The sequence below is a fragment of the Lepisosteus platostomus genome, chromosome 7, assembly GCF_059453375.1.
Source record: "Lepisosteus platostomus isolate fLepPlt1 chromosome 7, fLepPlt1.hap1, whole genome shotgun sequence".
NCBI classification, from domain to species: Eukaryota; Metazoa; Chordata; class Actinopteri; order Semionotiformes; family Lepisosteidae; genus Lepisosteus; species Lepisosteus platostomus.
In genome coordinates this window covers 22974281-22994556 of record NC_142617.1, presented here as the reverse complement: position 1 = coordinate 22994556, position 20276 = coordinate 22974281, and the positions used below count along the sequence as shown (strand labels likewise).

At 38.7% G+C, this 20276-nt stretch overlaps 2 protein-coding genes and 1 long non-coding RNA gene across 11 annotated transcripts in view; 2 read left to right on the top strand and 1 right to left on the bottom strand.

Moving 5' to 3' along the window:
* Positions 1 to 198: 198 nt before the first annotated feature.
* LOC148658478 (uncharacterized) lies at positions 199 to 19763 on the bottom strand. The gene is made up of 3 exons (XR_015940080.1): positions 19620 to 19763; positions 4277 to 4917; positions 199 to 3851 (listed from the first exon to the last, which is right to left on the bottom strand). It is a non-coding gene; the product is annotated as an uncharacterized LOC148658478 (long non-coding RNA).
* On the top strand, positions 3642 to 12344 carry smpd1 (sphingomyelin phosphodiesterase 1). Its single transcript, XM_088639727.1, has 6 exons — positions 3642 to 3854; positions 6556 to 7328; positions 7528 to 7699; positions 9780 to 9856; positions 10950 to 11095; positions 11573 to 12344. Exons 1-6 carry the CDS (start codon positions 3642 to 3644, stop codon positions 11977 to 11979), a joined length of 1788 nt encoding a protein of 595 aa, XP_088495853.1. The 3' UTR covers positions 11980 to 12344.
* Positions 19019 to 20276, top strand: part of apbb1 (amyloid beta precursor protein binding family B member 1) — a 53937-nt gene continuing 52679 nt past the window's right edge. The window contains exon 1 of one of the 9 annotated variants that reach the window (XM_088639719.1): positions 19019 to 19458. The gene's annotated coding sequence lies outside the window, so the exon portion shown is untranslated. The remainder of the gene's footprint in view (positions 19459 to 20276) is intronic. The other 8 variants (XM_088639716.1, XM_088639718.1, XM_088639717.1 and 5 more) reach the window with 8 other exon arrangements.

The window sequence follows — 20276 nt, the reverse complement described above, 5'->3', positions numbered from 1 at the left end:
AGTTGACACCTAATTTATAACTAAGAACTGCGTTCTCTGAAAATGTAGTTTTAACTCTCTGAACCTTCTATCTGATGATTTTTTAGGTATTGTTAATCACTTCTTCTCTTATTTTTACAGATGTTCCTTACCACACAACATGGGAATGAGTTGTGAAAAGCATTGCATCATAATTAGTTTAAAATAAATAATACTGCATTGTATAACATGTAGATAGATACTTTATTGATCCCGTGAGGGAAATTGCAGTGCAACAGCAGCTTAACACAGACAACACAGCCACAGTGTAACAAATGATACAATGATAATACAACACATACAGTACAATCAGTACAGTGAGGATTTATTGCACTAAAAGAGTTACTCACAGTACAGGACACACAAAGAACAAACTAGAACAGAACAGTACGCAGAAAAATCGAATTGCACATATGAATATATAGATGTAAATAAAGACATAAATATAAATGTATTGCACGGGTCCCTGGCATATATGTTAACATATACAAGCTGTAAAAATAGTAACAAGAGGACCTTTACAATTGCAGCATGTTTTATGATTTTCAGTTCAGAAAGTATTCTTCTGTATTGCAGAAATGTTAAAGGAAACTGGTTTTGCAATTACTCCAACCAGATGAGAACTTTGCTGGTCACAGTAATACAGTTGGTATGATATTAAGAAATGCTTTAACATATCTTTTCACAATATTTCTCTTTTCTTTGTAGATTAACAAAGGCCCTATTGGATGCATAAGTGCCTATATGGTTGATACATGTCTGTCAGAGGCTGCTTAATGTACCATCAAATGCAGATGAACTCCTCACATAGCAATTTTTTGTGAAGGGAAAGAAATCTCTCTAAATGCAGCTTGGCCAGCATTAGAGGTTTATAAACGTTCTCTCAGTTCAAATTTCAACTGATCAGCCCTTTTTTAGAAATACTAACCATCTCTAGTTAATTCATCAAGAATGTGGAATAAACAAAGAGAACAAGAACACAATGTAGAATGTGTTCTGCAAACAAGCATTTTTTTAAACTAAAGCAAGCATAATTTTGATATTATAACTGAATTAAAGGTCAGGTTTTTAAATAGATAAATTTTAACACCTTAATACATTTGGAAATAACTTGTGTGTTTTAGACTATTTCTTTGGGCCTCATATGAGTTTTTTGTGCTGTGTATTGGCTGGAGGAGTTTATCTTGTCTGTTAGGTATCGAAATCGGCTTACAAAATTCTGCTTGAATTTACTGAAATAAGAAAAGCAGAAGTTTAAAATAAACTCCATGACATTACAATTTTAGATGTGGGCATCAAAAATTATGACATTATTCTTTGTTTTGGTGCTCTGTTGGTATCACAAATATATATTAACCACTATAAGCAGGAACTGTATCTGACTACACCACCTTAGAATTTTAAGGTGCTAGGACCCCTGCACTTGCCCCTGCAAAAGGTTTATTGTGTTTCCCATAGCCTTCAAGACAAGACAGTTATACTACACAATGCACTTTTTATTCCTCTAAAAAATTATAATAGGTTATCACTGTCTAGAAAGAAAAAGAAAAAAAAGTACAGTAGGAAATCATACTCAACAGATTGACAGCAAGGTCCTCAGTACCCAAGACAACAGTCCAAAAAGAGTCCAACAGCACCACTCTCCCAAATCAGCTCTGTCTGATATCCTGGTCTGATAACCTGATGTCAGCTCTGTCTGATCTCCTTCCGCTACACAGAAGAATGTGATGAAACTCTGTATAGTCTGTATGCATTGCATGTAGCATTCTGTTCAGGACTGACATTCCTAAACAAAATGTCATATTAGGAAAAGGTAAAGGTTTATTCCATCCTGAAAAGAGAAGAAAGTTAACACGTTTTCGCTGTGGATCCTTTTTTGCAGCCTATGCATGCTGACGCAGCTACCCACTTGAAATGTAATATTATACAGGGTTGGTGGAAGAAGACAATGCCTGAGCAGTCCTCAGCTGCACTCTGCTCGAGTCCCCTGTGTCTGAGTTCTCTCCTGTGTTAATCACTCTCTTTTCCTCCTTTGTTCTGTCTTCCTCTCTGTCCCCGTTCCAGAACCGGTTCAGCCCGTTCAGCACCCCCAATTGATTTGCTTCTAGGTAAACAGTGTGTCATTCCATCTTTGATTTTCATCTGACATACTGTTTGTGCTGGAAATGCTTGGAGACCTTGATTTAAAGAGGATTAAAAGAGGAAAGAAGATATACAAAAAATACAAAACTCAGACAGAAACACTGGTCATGTTAGAAGCAGTTAGAATGGATAACCGGTTATCACTTAGGACATTCCTCTGTAGCCTACATAACTGTAGTCTGGGATGATCAAAGACATGCATTACAGGTACGTTGACAATTTCTAGACAACATGACTGACCTAAGCAACTACTGAATGTTCACAGCTCACAGAGGTGCTTGGGATGGCTGAATCCATTTGGCCTGGGTAACTTAGTATCATTTCTGTGATATGCAGTATCAATAAGTGAATGAGTCCATGGCTGCATTCCTCAGGCTCTGAAATCCAGAAGATTTTCTGTTTACTTACATTTTTACAGCCTTTCACCTAGTGGGAATTATTAAATTGATCCACTTAAAATTTAGGTGGAGCAGATTATCCTTTCTCTGCAGCCTTGTTGATTATTTAAAAGAGGAAGTCCCACAGGTCTACTTTCACCAAGGTCCAGGGTTGTGTTCATTGGCATGGGTCCCCACTGACACCAGAACCTGTCAGGATCTGAGCTAGTAAATTCTGGAAAATGATAAATTCTGGAACTAGACATTTATGTTTACAAGACGTTACATACAAGCCCCCCCGTGTCATCATTACAATCACAAAAATAACGCAATAGTGTGAGTGCTGTTACATTACAGTGGTAATACATTGTTTATGTTGTAGTACGGTTACATTAGTATTATGTTAGAACCTTACAACGGCATCTGTGCCCAAACCCGTTTTATAGTTCGAAAACCTCCCTTTTCTTTGAAATTACGCCGCTAAAAGATCAACTGATAAAATTAAGCTGTTAAATAAAATGTTATGAATATAAAGAACTCAAAACATGGAAGAGGACAGTTTACTTTACGTATGCATAAATAAATACACCCAATCCATGCAATTTATTTAGAAGATCCAGGTGGACGTGCTCACATGACATCATGTCACATGACAGCAGTCCGACGTCTTACCTCGCATAACTAGGACACAGGTTTTTTCCATTTGGAGCTTTTTCGGTTTTAATTAGTTTGTGATTCTTTTTCTAAACGATTTGCATATTTTTTTCAACTGGGATCTGTCTGTGCATACGAGTAGAGCTGTCGCATCAAACACTTCCTGCTTTTTGACACCATCGGATGTGCGTTAACAAGCAGAGACTCCGCAGCGCTGCTGTCGGAAGGGCCAACGGTGTGACCGGAGGATTTGAGTCATAAGTTTCACTTGAGTTTAAGACGTCGAGAGGTAGTTGTCGCTGTTGCAATAGAAGGGATATTTTAAAAAGGAGAATCTAAAACACGGCAGCTGCTGAGAGAAATTTGGGGTTCATAATAGTGTCTTCGACGGGTCTGAAAACTGAGCTCATTCTCTGTACAGAACGGGAGAAGGAGAAGGATAGAAAGGAGATGAAGGCAGCGATGCTGGGGATCTGTATGTTGTTGGTGTCAGTTTTAGACGCCTCTCCACTGCGTACGGCGCACGATTCACCCGTGTCTATGGAAGAGTACGTCATCGATTCCGGGAAGGCGCTGTCTCAACTGAAGGCTTGGTTCGGGTGGAGAAATCTCACTTGCCCTATCTGTAGAGTCGTGTTCACCGCAGTCGATGTTGCTCTTCTGGTGAGAGACGTTTTATTAAAAGTACTGTAATCTTTATTGTCAGTTTTGACAACAAACAACCTACGATTCTGTCACTAATCACTAACATTCAATAAGTAAACGAATTTATTGGTAACTGCCATCCATTTTAATTACATTAAACGTGAAAACCACACGTACTGTACGTGCTACATAATTATTAACTTGAAAAGATCTTGCAGATTTGTATCTGTATCATCATAGTGAAAGAAAAATATTAGCGCTTTGTGGAGGTTTACAGTTTTAATAAGCACTAATATAGCCCAAAACATTACTTGTCTCGAAATGTTATAAAGAAAAATAGTCGCTATCTGTAAAAATATTAAAGAATAGAACTCATTACATTGAGTATTTATGAATATTCAAAAGTAGTTTGGAAAATAACGCCAAAGTAGAAGTTTTACCGTCCGATTGATGTCAAGGCTTTTGTTTCCTTCTCTTTTCAGCGTGGAATACACCTTTACTTGTTCCTTTGCAGCCTGCGCATGCTGACGCAGCTACCTACTTGACTTACGTTTATACATGTCTGAAAGGAGACATGAGAATTTAGAGGAACATTTTAACTATTCTCATATTGTACTTGTTCACGGAACAAGTAATAATAATAATAATAATAATAATAATAATTGCTTACACTTATATAGCGCTTTTCTGGACACTCCACTCAAAGCGCTTTACAGGTAATGGGGACTCCCTTCCACCACCACCAATGTGCAGCATCCACCTGGAAGTAGACTAGGGTATCTCCAGCTCTGGTCCCTGCCCTTTGACCAGCTAGTTTTACAGGTAGCCTTTAAGTCATTTGTAAAAATGTTGGACAGTTTAACTATGTTAACAGTTAAACAGTTGATTTTTTTAGAGTGATTAAATGATAAGTTGAAGCCAAATTCTGAAGACCATTCATCACTCAAGGTTCAGAATTTCCATAATTAAATTATTTACTTGATGGACCTTGGTTTTCAAGGTGTCCTATAAAATGAAGTAATTGGATTGGGGCTTTCCAGGACCAGAATTGCAGTTCTCTGAAGAAATGGATGGTTCCAAGCTGAAAAGTAAAAATAAATATTTTGGCTTTGAAGCCTTCAGATCAGGAGTAACACATTGACACAAATCTCTGTTAAATCTTGAATTAATTCTTGTTCATTTTTGCAGATACCTTCATAAATGCCAGCATTAAGAACTTAAATCTTTTTGAATTAACTGTGTAAACTGCAGTTCACATGCACATTTGTCTTCCTACATTTGTGGGGCCTTTTCATTGACGTTTTTTTATTTTTCTTAATTGTTCCATACTCCATCTAAACCTAACTCCACATAAAGTGAAAATAAAGAAGAAACTAATATTTTTGACAGAGTGACTCTTTGAGGAGTTATTTTACCTTTTTGTCAAAAAGACTTAAGGCTGACTAGAAAAAAAATTATGACTACTGTCTTAATGAAGAGGAGACTGGTGAGAGACTTTGAGAAGAAACTACTCTTCTTACTCCAATAGAAGATGTCCTAAAGAGAAAAATAGTACAAAGGAGGGTAGTCATTAAGTTTTCATGAAAGTTTCAGTTTTCCTTTAATTTTCATTAAAATCTTGAAATCTCTCTCTTGAAGGTAAATTTTAAAAGCACTGATGACATTTTTTGTATTTTTACAGAATATTTTATGAATCCAACCTGATCAAATTGTCCATTTTGGGTGCTATCAATTATCTTATTTTTTTACAGAGTAAACTATGTTTCTTAACATAATGTTATAGGAATGATTATCATAGCTCCCTCTATGAGACCAATCTGAGGTGGTGGCGGCGGCATTGTGATTGAAAATGAAATGACCCTTACCATAAAGCATAGTGGCATGAAGATTAGCATTACTACCTCCTAGCTCCAGGTCCAGTCTTTGATTCCATCTTATGATGGTGTAGATGGTGTAGAAAGTCAAGTGACCTGACTAGTTGTGAACAGTACACATCACTGCCAGTTTTCCTTTAATTCTCCTACCTAGGAAAAAGTGATGGACATTAAGATACAGGGTCATGGTTCCTTAGTTTGTAAGGAAATCCCAGTTTTCAGCAGAAACAGCAAAACAGAAAGTAAGGAGACACAAATTCAATGGGAAATATTAAATGGAAGGAAGAACTTTTAGTTCTTACCCTTAGGTACAGTCATCTGGATATAAAGATTTCATTGTCTATCAATGAATTGCCCACACTACACAAAAACACAACACCAGTACTTTAAATCCATGAATTTGGAATTTGAATTAAGTACATAGACAACTAATAAAGATTCACCATTTGGACAGTATTTTTTCAGTATTTTTTTATGTGTTTTGTTTTCAAGAGACTGCTGTAATTGTTTGCAAGGGAGTGTATCTAGTTATTTTGGTCAATTAAACTGACACAATTAATAATCCTATTTTTGTTTTTGCTAGAAGTGCTCTTAGTGGCATGATTTGAATAAGTTGTTTAGTCAGTTGTCTATATTAGTGCTATCTCCATGTCTTCAGTTACTGAGAATTAAAAGTTACCCATAAAGCCAGGTGGACAGAAGCCCTTCAGGACTGGCACAATGAGAATGAAAAATGAGAGAAAGAGATTTCTATGCTACTGGGTTAGCATTGAGAGACAAGAGGGGGTGTCCCTTGCACAGAGGAAAGCATGGTCACATGTTAACCTTTTTTTCCTTCTGTGCAGAGTGAGAAGATTGAAGACAGAGTGGCAGCCTTGGCAGCCAGAGTGTGCAAGGAACTGCACCTTGCAGATGAGAGGGTGTGCACTCAGATTACCGAGCTCTTCAAAGTAGATGTCATCTATGTGCTGCGGGAATCCCTTCTTCGGCCAGCTGAGGTGTGTGCTCTGGTGGTGGGCAGGGACTGCGGGCATTATGACATCTATGCTGAATGGAACATCACCTTGCCAGCTGTGCCCAAGCCTCCAGTGGTGCCCCCCTCTCCTCCTAAACCAGGTTCAGCTCAAAGCAGAGTCCTCTTCCTCACTGATGTGCACTGGGACCGTGACTATACTGAGGGCACCACCGCTGAGTGCAAGGAGCCTCTGTGCTGCCGGAATGAGTCTGGTGTTCCTCATTGGCATCACAGCGGCGCTGGCCTCTGGGGCACCTACAGCAATTGTGACCTGCCCCTGCGCACTGTGGAGAACCTCCTTCAGCACCTTGCTGCCACTGGCCCTTGGGACTGGGTTTACTGGACTGGAGACATCCCTGCTCACAATATCTGGGCCCAGACCCGCAGCCAGCAGCTCATGGAGCTCAGCAGCATTAGCAAGCTGATCCACAAGTATCTGGGCAGCGTGCCCGTTTATCCTGCAGTGGGCAACCATGAAAGCACACCTGTCAACCTCTTCCCCCCTCCCTTTGTCCATGGCAACCGGTCCTCAGCGTGGCTCTATGACAGGATGGCAGATGAGTGGAACATCTGGTTACCCGCAGCAGCTTTGGAGACACTCAGGTGAGACTACAGTTCTTGGTGCATTGTTCTTAGTACTCTGATAACTTCAATATCAGAAGAAAAATTACAGTAGCCGAAATAACTAGTTTGCTTAAAATATAGCTTTTAAGCTGTATGTCCCTGCCATTGTTTTAACATATTATATTGTAATAAAACTATAAAGATTCATGAACACCTAACTGTAAAATTGTTTCCGCAGACTGGGGGGGTTTTACACTGTGGAAATACAGCCTGGCCTGCGCTTGGTGTCCCTCAACATGAACTTCTGTGCTAAGGAGAACGTTTGGCTAATCATCAACTCCACTGATCCTGCTGGGCAGCTGCAGTGGCTTATCAACGTCCTGCAGGATTCTGAGAACAAGGGCGAGAAGGTGACCTTTTCAGTGTCTGCTTCACAGAGCTAAGACATTTAATGTAATTCTTTAAATTCACTGTGCAGAATTCTAACTTTCTGAAGGCAGGAGGCTTAAGTTGCTTATCTTTAAAGGTCTGCCCTGGGATCCTGCTTAGAATGCATTCATTATAATTAGTTATCTTCCACTTTTACAATAAAATAAACATCAATATGGGCTGTTTTTTCCTTTTTAGGATGCAATTTAGAAATGATATATTGTTATTTGTGCTAGAAAAAATGAAAGTTGAGTGAAATATAAACATTTAAATAAGCAATAGTGGTGTCCTGAAATAAATCCTGTTACAAATGGGGGGTTACGAAACTGGTGAAAATCAGGAATTGACCGAGTAGTTTAGTCAATAAGTGAAATAATTATTCATAACCCCCAACTTGTATGTGATTTCTAACTGTATACCCGAATGGCTGGTATAACAAGAGGCATGTGAATTTTTATTCAATTTTTTTCAGTTCTATTCAAGTTGCTTTATTGGCATGACTGATGAGAACAATCAGTGTTGCCAAAGCAAAACAAATACAATTAACATAAAACAAAAAAAATCTACAGACATTTACAATAAAAACACATAATTAAATATTTACATATAGACAGATGGAGCATTATTGGGAGACAGACTCACTGTTTCTCAGGCTGTGACAGGAGAACACATACTGGGCTGCCAGTTCAACTGAGTTCCCTCCTCCCTCTCCCAGGATTGGGACCTGTTGTGATTCTGGCAGGTGTGGGAATTCTGGGATTGGCTGTGTAAATTTGGGGAAGAATGTTTCCCAGAATGTTTGTCGCAGTGCAGTAAGAAGTGCACCTCTGTCTCTATTTCTCTCCACTGGCAGTGGGAGCACAGCCTGTCCTCTCTGGGCAGCCAAGTCTGTCTATGTCGCCCAGTTTCTATGGCCAGGCTGTGGTCACTGAGCCTGTAGTTCTTCATGGTCTGTTTCTGTTTTCTCTTATTTAGCTTGGTTAGATATTCTCTGGCACAGCTTGAGAGGAGTAATAATCAAGGCAAACTACACAAGACACAAAACACAAAGTTAAACTCTTAATGTACCCATATCCCTACCCATAAAATGCACCCTAATCAGAAAAGACATTTCTAACTGAGGTATCTTTTACCCAGGAAACCCAAGTTCCCAAAAAATACAGAAAATCACACTCTCCAATGAGGTTTGAATACTTCACTCCAGTCAGATTTGATTTGGATGATCAAGAAGTAGTGGTTCTCGACTGGTGCAAGCATCAAGTCCCAAGTTCCACCTCCTCTGGCCTCACCTCTCTCTCTTCTCCCTGCTCTCCTTGTTTCTTCCTTCTTCCTCCCCTCTTTTTCTCTCCTTTCCTGTGCTCGTAAGGTGAACTTATACTGTGTCTTTCTGCCTTGCTCCTTTGCAATTATTCATCCACAACTTGCCTCAGCATACTAAGATAAACTTTACTATTGTTCCTACTCAAGGGACCCCCCAGACCTCAGCAAACATCCTCTCTGCTTTGAGGTTAGAATTGTTTACTCTTCCCAGTGTCACAAACTGTATCTAAAATCTAAGAGGCACTTCCCAGTCACCCAAAGCTGTAATAATACATTCTACACCACACAGAGGACTTCTTAATTCTCTCCTAATCAAATTGGGTTTATCATTGATAAATAATGAAGGAATAATAGGGCCTCATAGGGCCCCTCAGTCTGTGCTTAGCCTCCTGACTCAGTGTCAAGATGGCACAGTGAAGTCCTGCTTTTCCCTGGGTCCTGTATTATAGGAAGCAAGACTGTTGGACAGTGCACCACTGTTGTGTGAGTAGTGAACTGAATCATTGTCATTCTGAATGTAATTAGGACTCTGGATTCTCATACAGTACTCTACTGATCACAGGTGTGTTGCTTGTTAGGGTGGGATAACAGTCTGCATTCTCTACTACAGTCACATTTACTGACAGGCTTTTCAATTGCCACTAAAATTGCTCTTAATTCTTGTACCTTATATTGTGATACTGTAGCTGTGGCACAATTGTATTCTTTACAGGTAATTATGACTGTCCTTTTTTTTGTCAGGTACACATCATTGGGCATATTCCCCCTGGCTTGTGTTTGAAGAGCTGGAGCTGGAATTACTACCATATTGTTAACAGGTGTGTCTTTATAAGTATGTATTGTACAAAATCCATAAGATTAGAAAGCAATGGCTGTGGTAAAATAACATATCTAGAATACAGTAGGAGATCTCTTTAGATTGAAATAGGTTATACTGTTTTATGAATGTCATTACATAATCTCTTAAAATCCTATTAAATGGCACTGATTGCTCCTTAGTTTTTATGTTAAGTGAGCAGGTATAATATGATATAGTGGCTATCAAATGTATTCACCCTCCTTGGACTTTTGTACACTTCATACAACATCATTACTGGGGCTTTTTGCTATTGGTTGACAGACAACACTTATGTCAAAGTGGAAAAAAAAATCTACAGATCCTCTACAATTAATTACAAATATAAAACAGAAAATAACTGATTGCATAAGTATTCACCCCCATAACCATATTTGGTAGAGGCATGTTTGGCAGAACTTACAGCCATGAGTCTTTTTGAATAAGTTTTTATCACCATTGCACATTTGGACACTGTAATTTGTGCTCATTCATGTTTGCAAAATTGCTCAAACCCTCTCAGGTTGGATGGAAACTGTTGGCGAATGCAATTTTCAACTTCTCCCACAAATTCTTGATTGGACTGAAGTCTGGGCCTTGATTGGGCTACTTTTTTCTTTTTAAATCACTTCCACTAGTGGACATTTTGTCTTGATCAATGGCAAGAAATCATTGTTATTTTATATTTTAACACAGTGAAATGTGGAGAAGTCCAAGATGGGTGAATACTTTCGATAGCCACTGTTTTCTGCGGTAGAATACCAAGCACAAAAATGAGCAGATATGAACACCACAGCATATCATGAAGTGTATGCAGGATCTAACAATAAAAAACTGTCATTTATACCACTGGAAGACATGTTTTTGGTAAAAACTGTTTTTTGGGTGCTCATTTGACTATGGATGGTTTATGTGTTCTAAGTAATGCTTATAAACAGTATTGGATTTCCTATTGCTTAATCTGGTGTCAGCTCAAGTGGAAAAATCTTCCAGTGTTCACCCTTGGTTCAAAGCCATGGTTAAAGTCTCCATGTTTGGCCTGAACCAGTTAAAGTAGTTTGTGTTTGTGTTTTTAGATATGAGAGCACTATTGCAGGACAGTTTTTTGGACACACACACTTGGATGAGTTCCAGATGTTCTATGACGAGGAGACCCTGACCCGCCCACTAGGTGTAGCTTTTATTGCTCCCAGTGTAACCACCTTTGTCAACCTCAATCCAGGTAACTGGCATAGGTAATCCTGATCCTGCTGCAGGACAGTTTAATTAACATTTGTTGATAGGAATTTGGTGATGTCCTTTCTTTACTGTGTTTATCTCCACTTTACTGAAGTCTTGCCAGGATTTTAGTTGAGCTTGAAATTGGAAACTGTTGTGCTTAAATATTACATGTGTTATAAGTGAGTGTATCCCAATTTCTTACTGATGTTTCAGAATCCCTGGACTTTCAGATCAGGTTTTATCTAAACAGTAGACAGTTTAAGTTTATTTATCTGAACTAATATAGGACTTTTCTCTTCAAAACTTTGGTTTTTCTCTACCAAATAGAAAAGAGAGAATATTATCACATGAATAGTAGGAAAGAGACAACCAAATATATATGTACTCAAAGCAAATCAGTGAATCCTGTGTTTTCTGCATTGTCCTGAAAAGTGCTTGTGGTAGAGAGCCTTACACTTGAATTGTTTCTCCTTGACAGGTTATCGTGTATACTACATGGATGGTAATTACTCAGACAGCTCTCGCTTGGTGCTGGACCATGAGACCCACATTCTGAATCTAACAGAAGCCAACAACCATACCATTGGCCCCAGCTGGACTTTGCTGTACAGGGCTCGAGATATGTACAAGCTTCAGACCATTTTCCCTGCTGATTGGGATGGACTCATTAAAACGTTCCTCCAGGATGACCATATTTTCCAAAAGTTCTGGTATTTTAACCACAAGGGCCATGTGTCTGAGCCCTGCAAAGATGTCTGCAAGACTGCTGCTCTCTGCTTCCTGCGCACTGGGCGGTATGAAGACTCCAAACTGTGTGATGGTCTTGGCACAGGTGTGTCCTATAAGGACATTACAAAGGTCATTAGAAAAAGAGCACTGTGCTAGCCACATTGGTCCCTTCAGAATGAGTGGCAATTCACAGCCTTACAGAACTTATCACTGCACCTGCCACATTTTTGCTGCCAATTCTTTGTATTGATCCTCTAAAATGGCATGTATTTTTATGGAAATCTGGTCGTCTTCTATTAGCTATATTAAGTAAATATTCTGTATGAAGATTGAATTAATTGGAGACTGCTAAATGGCTCCTACTATACCTTGATTCCACACTTGATTGAACTGTTACCAAGAAGTTGTCTTTAACTTTCAATCTCAGGCTGTTATTAGGGGATTTATGGTTGCCATGCACTAAGCCTCATGTGCCTTTTTCTTCAGAGAGCAGTACAGTATTATATTATCTAGTAAATCCTTTAATACATGGCCAAGCGTGAATGGAATTATTGAACTCCTTAATGATACCAGTCTAGTCGGGATAATCTATTTCCAGGCCCTGTCTGCCATTTGCTGACTCTCAGAGGTACAGATGGGTCAGGTGGCCCAGGCACTTGTTTGGGCATTTGTTTAAGAAGTCATCAGCGTAACTGTCTGAAATCAGTGAAAAGTGTCTGTCTTCCAGATGGTACACAGGACCCTCTGTTTTCAAGTTTTCAAGTGTGATTTAATAAATAAGATCTCTCAGTATGTTCAACACCTGTGTAAAAACAATGAAATCCCATTACAGTGAACCAGTAAACAACATTCTTCTTTTTCAGTGACTTAAAATTGAGGTAGACAAGCAGAAACAAAATTTGGAGTCATTGTGGAAGAGAAACTACTGTATGGAAACAGTATCCCAGAGAGCATTAGGATGTCTTGCAGTTGTCTTGTGTGGATAAGTTGTAATTCCAAACAGTGTATTACTGAAGTACTTTTTCAAAAAAGCTTAGTGTACTTAGAAAACGGATCGCTGATCGTGAAATCCTGCTGATTGAAACATTATTAAGGTCTCTTAAAATTTGGAAAAATATATTTCTTTCTTGCTTTGAGAGCATGATTAATTTGATCTGTATAAACAAGATAACAGTACAATTTTACAAGGACCTGGTTTTCATTCCAGTTGAGCTTATAACTATTTTCTGCACTCAGGACAGGTCTCACAAATCTCTTTTATGCGAGTCATTTCCAATAAACACCTCTTATTGTTTATCCATTTATACTGTGCTGACAAGGGTGGGATTGACACTGTCAAACTCTTACGATCAGTGTCTTCAGTGCTGCATAGGCCCAAGTCATTAAAATCATAAACAATAATTGAAAAATAAAAAGAGGGGGAGTTAAAGCCCAGTACAGGTTTTGTGCCAATTCTTAACCTCATTCTACTGTTCAAGAACTGAAGTGTTTTTAAAGCTACACGATGTATGTGTGTGCCCTGTGATAGACATGTCCACAGTGTATCAAGTTTTTTACCCAATTGTTCCCAGGATAGGTTCAGGCCACCATGACCCTGAATTGGATAGGCATTTATTAAAAGTGATGTTGATTAATTTTCAAAATCTATCAGTGTTTTGGCTTTAATTTCCCCATTAATACTGATATGGCTAACTCATAGAATGTTTTGATGGAATTATGAAAAAGTATACATTTATGAAACAAATACATTTGAATAGTGGTTGATTTCCTACTTCTTAACACCAACTCTGAACTCTTATACTTATACTTGAATTATTGTATTCATACTTATATTGGGTCCTGGTTTGGATTCAGAACTGTGGTGCTTTCTGTGTTCTGAGTTTGCACAAGTTTTCTCCCATCTTGTAAAGAAATGTTTGTCAGGTTAATCAGTATCTCCAAACTGTCCCTGTATATTTGTGTTTGCTCTGTGATTCATTGGTGTGCGTCCAGGACTGGTTCTAGGTTATGGTATTGTTTTCCAGTCTTGAGTAGAATAACTCTTATGTGCTATTTTAACAATTTGCTGGCTTTCTACATTCCAAAATATGGAGCAGAAGGAAAAAAAATACGAATGTAAAAATATTACCCTTGAATGACTGCCCTGTTATCTAAAAAATCTCAAATCAAATAACAAATGTAATTTATTGTTGACCTCTTAAAAAGTAATCCCTCTGGCTATAAAACAATGTTCACAATATGCATGTAGGGCTCGTAGTGATTTAGATAATGTATTTGGAACTCCTTAAAGTGCTATGTTACCATCACTGGGGCCCCAGAAGTACTAGATGGTTTTAGTGGCCATGACAGGAAACCAAAACTTTTGACAGGCAGCAAGAAAAAAAAAATGTGATAACAGTATTTTGTTCTCATTTAGTGGCCTCCTTCAAGTTCTGTCTCTGACTTTCTTAGCACCACTAACATTGCATTTCTCTGTTCTATATTTTCAATTGTAATGCTTGCTTTTTCCTCTTAAACAAACTACTCCTGTTATAGGTCAGTTAATTCCAAAAGTATTTTTTTTCTAATATGATACACACCAATTACACTATGGAAAAATTAATTATACAATAATGCATCCTGTACCACAAACTGCTCCTAAGCAGGTTGCATATCCTGAGACTAGCCAATTAATTCCAAACTTAGTTCTTCAATCAAGTAACAATTCAGTTAACACATGGCAAAACAACTGCTCCTTGCATGATGCAGTGACGCTTAATTAACCCATAATAAGTCTTAGAACATATACTGAACCACCGACTGCTCTTCTTCAAATTGTTGCCAATGAGCATCAGACATGGTAGGCATCATAATATTTACTCCTTATTTCACTTGTGCTTCCCTAATACTGTTAAAGTGTGTAGGGACTTGCTAGAACCTTTCAATGCTGAGTGCAGTTTTAGGACTCTTGTCTTTGCAGTATATTCTGCTGAGCACAATTTCCTGGTGACAGCTGTATACATTTGTGTCTTTTTGTTTCTTTGATACAGTTGCTCTTCCTGTTGGTAGAGTTCCAGAGTGGCTACAATGCACATGAGCTAAAAGACGGAGCTAGTCATGATAGACATGTTTTTTTTAATTGAACTGCAGTTTTTAAAGATATTTTATTTTGAGGCTTCAGATTTTCAGCCAGGCTGCCAGTTTCTATGGCCCTTCTATCACTAGACTGTATGTACTGTATGTCTATAATGCATTCTGTTATTAATCTATGTTGGTGAATAAGAATTTTGGAATTCAACAAGGATGATCACATTAAAAAAATGCTATTACCTGTTATCCAGATATCAAAATTTGGGGACTTAATTACATCCTTTGAGTATTTTACCAGTCAGCAAGAATAATAAATGAAAGAGGTTATGTTTCATTAAAACCTCTGAGATTAAATAATTACTTAAATTCACACCCTTAAAGAAAATACCTTTTAACACAATTACAGTTTCTGCATTAAAGGCATGGCCTTTTATGTCTTGTTTCAACCATAATTCCCCTCTGTGGAAAGCTCTTTGCACAAAATTCCACTAAGACAGTAGTAATTTTCAGTTCTCAGACAGAAGAATGCTGTATAACAGTAATCTTTTACCATCTAGGTCTACCAACCCCAGTCTGGATTGTGCTGATGACATGAATTGCACACTCCATTGAGAGGAGTAATTTTAGCACAGTATAAACATTTAAATTTCAAAGGCAGATAATCTTGGTCTACATTTTTAAATTAAGCTTAATTAAGCCTGTATTTCAAACATTTTACAAACTTTATTTCCCAAACAATTTTTTTAAAATAAACTAGCACCAGTATCCTAATTTTGAAGGTGCGTAAACCTACTGTATTGTTTTTATAAGGATTGTTTCATCTACTAACCTTTACCAAAAATGTTAATGGTTGGTTGTGTATTCTTAATTACTTTTATTGTAATGTTGTTCAGTTTTTTGTAAATTTCTGTACCCCAGATGTATTTATACCTGGTGATTCATGTTTGTATAATGTGGTTCTGAAAATTTAAATAGTATTCCTCATTTTCTCGTTGCTTTTGTAAACTTCTCAGTGACGGAATTAATACATCTACTGATGCTCCTAGACACATCATCAGTGATGTTCCTGGGTTCATCAGCTCTTTCAATATCATACACCCTCCCCCAGGTGACCCAGCTGAGGCTGATAAGACCTCAGCTTGTGTCTAGGTGGCATTAAACTTATCCCCACGAATGTCCTCTTATTGAGCCAGAGACATCTTAAGGCTCTTTCTGCTGCTTCAGTGAAGATCCATGAATGTACTTGAATGCCTACACAGTAAACGTCTCTTTTAAAATTAATAAAGATGGAGAAGTTGTCTGAGAGTAATGGCAGCCCGATGTGCACTACATTTACAAGGCAAAATTTATGGATGCCTTATAAATCAACAAAGGGTAGTTGTACATTGAAATGATTGTTCCCAATTATTCTAAAGGTTTGGAAACTCCATGTTCTGAGAGACTCAGAAAATATTCATTTTTACCTTGAACCATGAAGATCTTTGCACCAATAAATAGCAAGCTATCTTGAAGTGTCAATCTCAATCTTAAAAATGCAAATTTCAAGAATTAGGTTTGTTACAGTGCCTTGCGAAAGTATTCGGCCCCCTTGAACTTTTCAACCTTTTGCCACATTTCAGGCTTAAAACAAAGATATAAATTTATTTTATGTGAAGAATCACCAACAAGTGGGACACAATTGTGAAGTGGAACGAAATCTATTGGATTTTTGAAACTTTTTTAACTAATAAAAAAATGAAAAGTGGGGCGTGCAAAATTATTCGGCCCCCTTGCGTTAATACTTTGTAGAGCCACCTTTTGCTGCGATTACAGCTGCAAGTCGCTTGGGGTATGTCTCTATCAGTTTTGCACATCGAGAGACTGAAATTCTTGCCCATTCTTCCTTGCAAAACAGCTCGAGCTCAGTGAGGTTGGATGGAGAGCGTCTGTGAACAGCAGTTTTCAGCTCTTTCCACAGATTCTCGATTGGATTCAGGTCTGGACTTTGACTTGGCCATTCAAACACCTGGATACGTTTATTTGTGAACCATTCCTTTGTAGATTTTGCTGTATGTTTGGGATCATTGTCTTGTTGGAAGATAAATCTCCGTCCCAGTTTCAGGTCTTTTGCAGACTCCAACAGGTTTTCATCCAGAATGGTCCTGTATTTGGCTGCATCCATCTTCCCCTCAATTTTAACCATCTTCCCTGTCCCTGCTGAAGAAAAGCAGGCCCAAACCATGATGCTGCCACCACCATGTTTGACAGTGGGGATGGTGTGTTGAGGGTGATGAGCTGTGTTGCTTTTACGCCAAACATATCGTTTTGCATTGTGGCCAAAAAGTTCGATTTTGGTTTCATCTGACCAGAGCACCTTCTTCCACATGTTTGGGGTGTCTCCCAGGTGGCTTGTGGCAAACTTTAGACGAGACTTTTTATGGATATCTTTGAGAAATGGCTTTCTTCTTGCCACTCTTCCATAAAGACCAGATTTGTGCAGTGTAAGACTGATTGTTGTCCTATGGACAGACTCTCCCACCTCAGCTGTAGTTCTCTGCAGTTCATCCAGAGTGATCATGGGCCTCTTGGCTGCATCTCTGATCAGTCTTCTCCTTGTCTGAGCTGAAAGTTTAGAGGGACGGCCAGGTCTTGGTAGATTTGCAGTGGTCTGATACTCCTTCCATTTCAAGATGATCGCTTGCACAGTGCTCCTTGGGATGTTTGAAGCTTGGGAAATCTTTTTGTATCCAAATCCGGCTTTAAACTTCTCCACAACAGTATTACGGACCTGCCTGGTGTGTTCCTTGGTCTTCATGATGCTCTCTGCGCTTTCAACAGAACCTTGAGACTATCACAGAGCAGGTGCATTTATACAGAGACTTGATTACACACAGGTGGATTCTATTTATCACCATCAGTCATTTAGGACAACATTGGATCATTCAGAGATCCTCGCTGAACTTCTGGAGTGAGTTTGCTGCACTGAAAGTAAAGGGGCCGAATAATTTTGCACGCCCCACTTTTCATTTTTTTATTAGTTAAAAAAGTTTCAAAAATCCAATAGATTTCGTTCCACTTCACAATTGTGTCCCACTTGTTGGTGATTCTTCACATAAAATAAAAAATTTATATCTTTATGTTTGAAGCCTGAAATGTGGCAAAAGGTTGAAAAGTTCAAGGGGGCCGAATACTTTCGCAAGGCACTGTATATCTTCCTCCTACCTAAATGCAAAGCTGAATTCACAGTACAGCCATATTTTGGATATCTGAATGCTTTTTATATTACATGGTTTTGTTATATTACACACATTGGATTTGTTCTGCCCCAGTTTATATTTGGTTTTTCAAAGGAATTTCAATATCTTATAATTTTACAGATTGTGTCAATGTAATAGTTTTAGTTTCAAACATACTTTCTAAAAATGTTTCAAAACATTGTATTTCCTTAAAAGTTCTAACAATTTTTAAATTGTTTTACATACCTGTTGACAGCTTTTCCTTAAACTGATTCTGGGCACATTTAAAAAAATAGAGCTGGTTTGAAAACAGTCTAAAGGAATAATTTTCATACAACTGGAAACTGAAAGGCAATGCTCAACTATCGGTATGTTTATTGTTTTATATTTGCATGCTAATTCGTTAATTTTGCTTGATATACTGTTCTGTCAATTACGTCCTCCGTTTATGCTGTCTCTGTGACCAAAGCTTTAGCGTGCACATACGCATTCTGTATATAGCGTATTCAGGTTCTTTCAGGACAAAGGGCTAGTGGAGACGACTGCTTTACTCTTTTATCGAAACTACCCAAAACCAGATACAGAATGTACACACACATGAGGAGACTGACGGAACACGTACACATCATTAGGGTGGTAATTACTTAACAACAGGCTAAACACTTATAAGGCTACACAGGACACTAAAACTACTATGACACTATTTACATATGCAGAGTCAACTGCTGGTCATCGTGCTGACCCTCAGACTCTCCCCGCCTACAACTCCCAGCCTGCTCCGCGGTACTATGGGCGCCTATGTGCGCTTCCTCCTCACCACCGGGCGAGGGCGTTACAATACTTTCAAAACATACAAGGAAAATCCTCACTGTTCATGGAAAACCAAACATTTTGTGTATAAGATGTAATATGGAGCTCAGGGAAATATATGACAACTTATAGTTTTATTGACCGTTGCCTACACCGGTGTTTTACATGTGTACCAGATTGGTCAACGCAGGATCGCTCAACGAAACGTTTTTAATATCATGCAATCGTCATCGCTCTTGTGCCAGGCACTACTTAATTGCAGTTTCCTATAAGAAATCTACCTCCTACTTTTGGGCTCCATTAATAGCAATTATTTATATCTATGGTGTGCTGGAACCCCACCCTCAGGCAGCTATAGGCGCTATCTTTCGCGTTCACCTCTATAACGTGACTCGTCCAACGGAATGACGTGGCTACGGTGACGTCTGCAGTGTTTCGCCCGCAAAGTAGTGCAGTTTAATAATACAATTGATTCCTTGGGAGGCGGGTTGTATTTCAAACACTTCAAAGAAAACCACAAGAGAAAGAAAGTAAATAAAAGGTAAGATTGAAGCGACCTTCTGAAGGAGCTTGGGAACAATGGTGCGCTGATTCGGTGCTGGGTGTTCTTATGTTGAGAATGTGGAGAAAAGGATGGGGATAAATTCGGGGTAGGCTGAATATTGATGATAATAGTTATGAGATAGTAGAAAAACACAATACCTGTATGTCCTGCAAAGATCGTGGAAGATTGATTAAGCGGTGCTGAGCTAAGGTTTCTGTCCTGCTTCTCTGCCTGTTGGCTGATTTCTTCCAAATGCGAAATGAGGGGGGCTGCGGCGCAAGGCTGGGCTGCTGTGCCCGGGGTGCGTGGCTGGTCTACGCGCGGCAGCTGCAGGAGAGGCCGGCTTGGCTCACGGGCACGGGCATGGGACTATTTACCGAGGCCTCCATGTATTGCCTCTGAGCCCTTGTTTGGGTACTATCGGCAAATATAACGGATTTTTTCTGCCACGTTTTTCGGTACTGCTAAGGTACCGGTACCGTGGGAATCTTGATCAGTGCGTGTACAAGTAAACCTCTCTTTAGGGTTTTATGAAAATAATCAATGAAGCTGTGATAGAGCATTGTTATTCATATGTTTTTTTGTAATTCTTCCAAATACCCGATTAAATTATAATCACTGTGTTACTTCTGGTATTTCGTGTAATAATGTTAAGTAAATTATACTTAAGATTGTAATGATACGATGTGTGAAGCGGAAGGCCCTTTAAATTGGTCAAGATGCGGCTCCCCATCGCGTTATATGTAGCTACAGTATTTAGTTTTGAACTATACTTAGCGCCACAATACGATGTTCATTCTACAGTACAGCTCTTT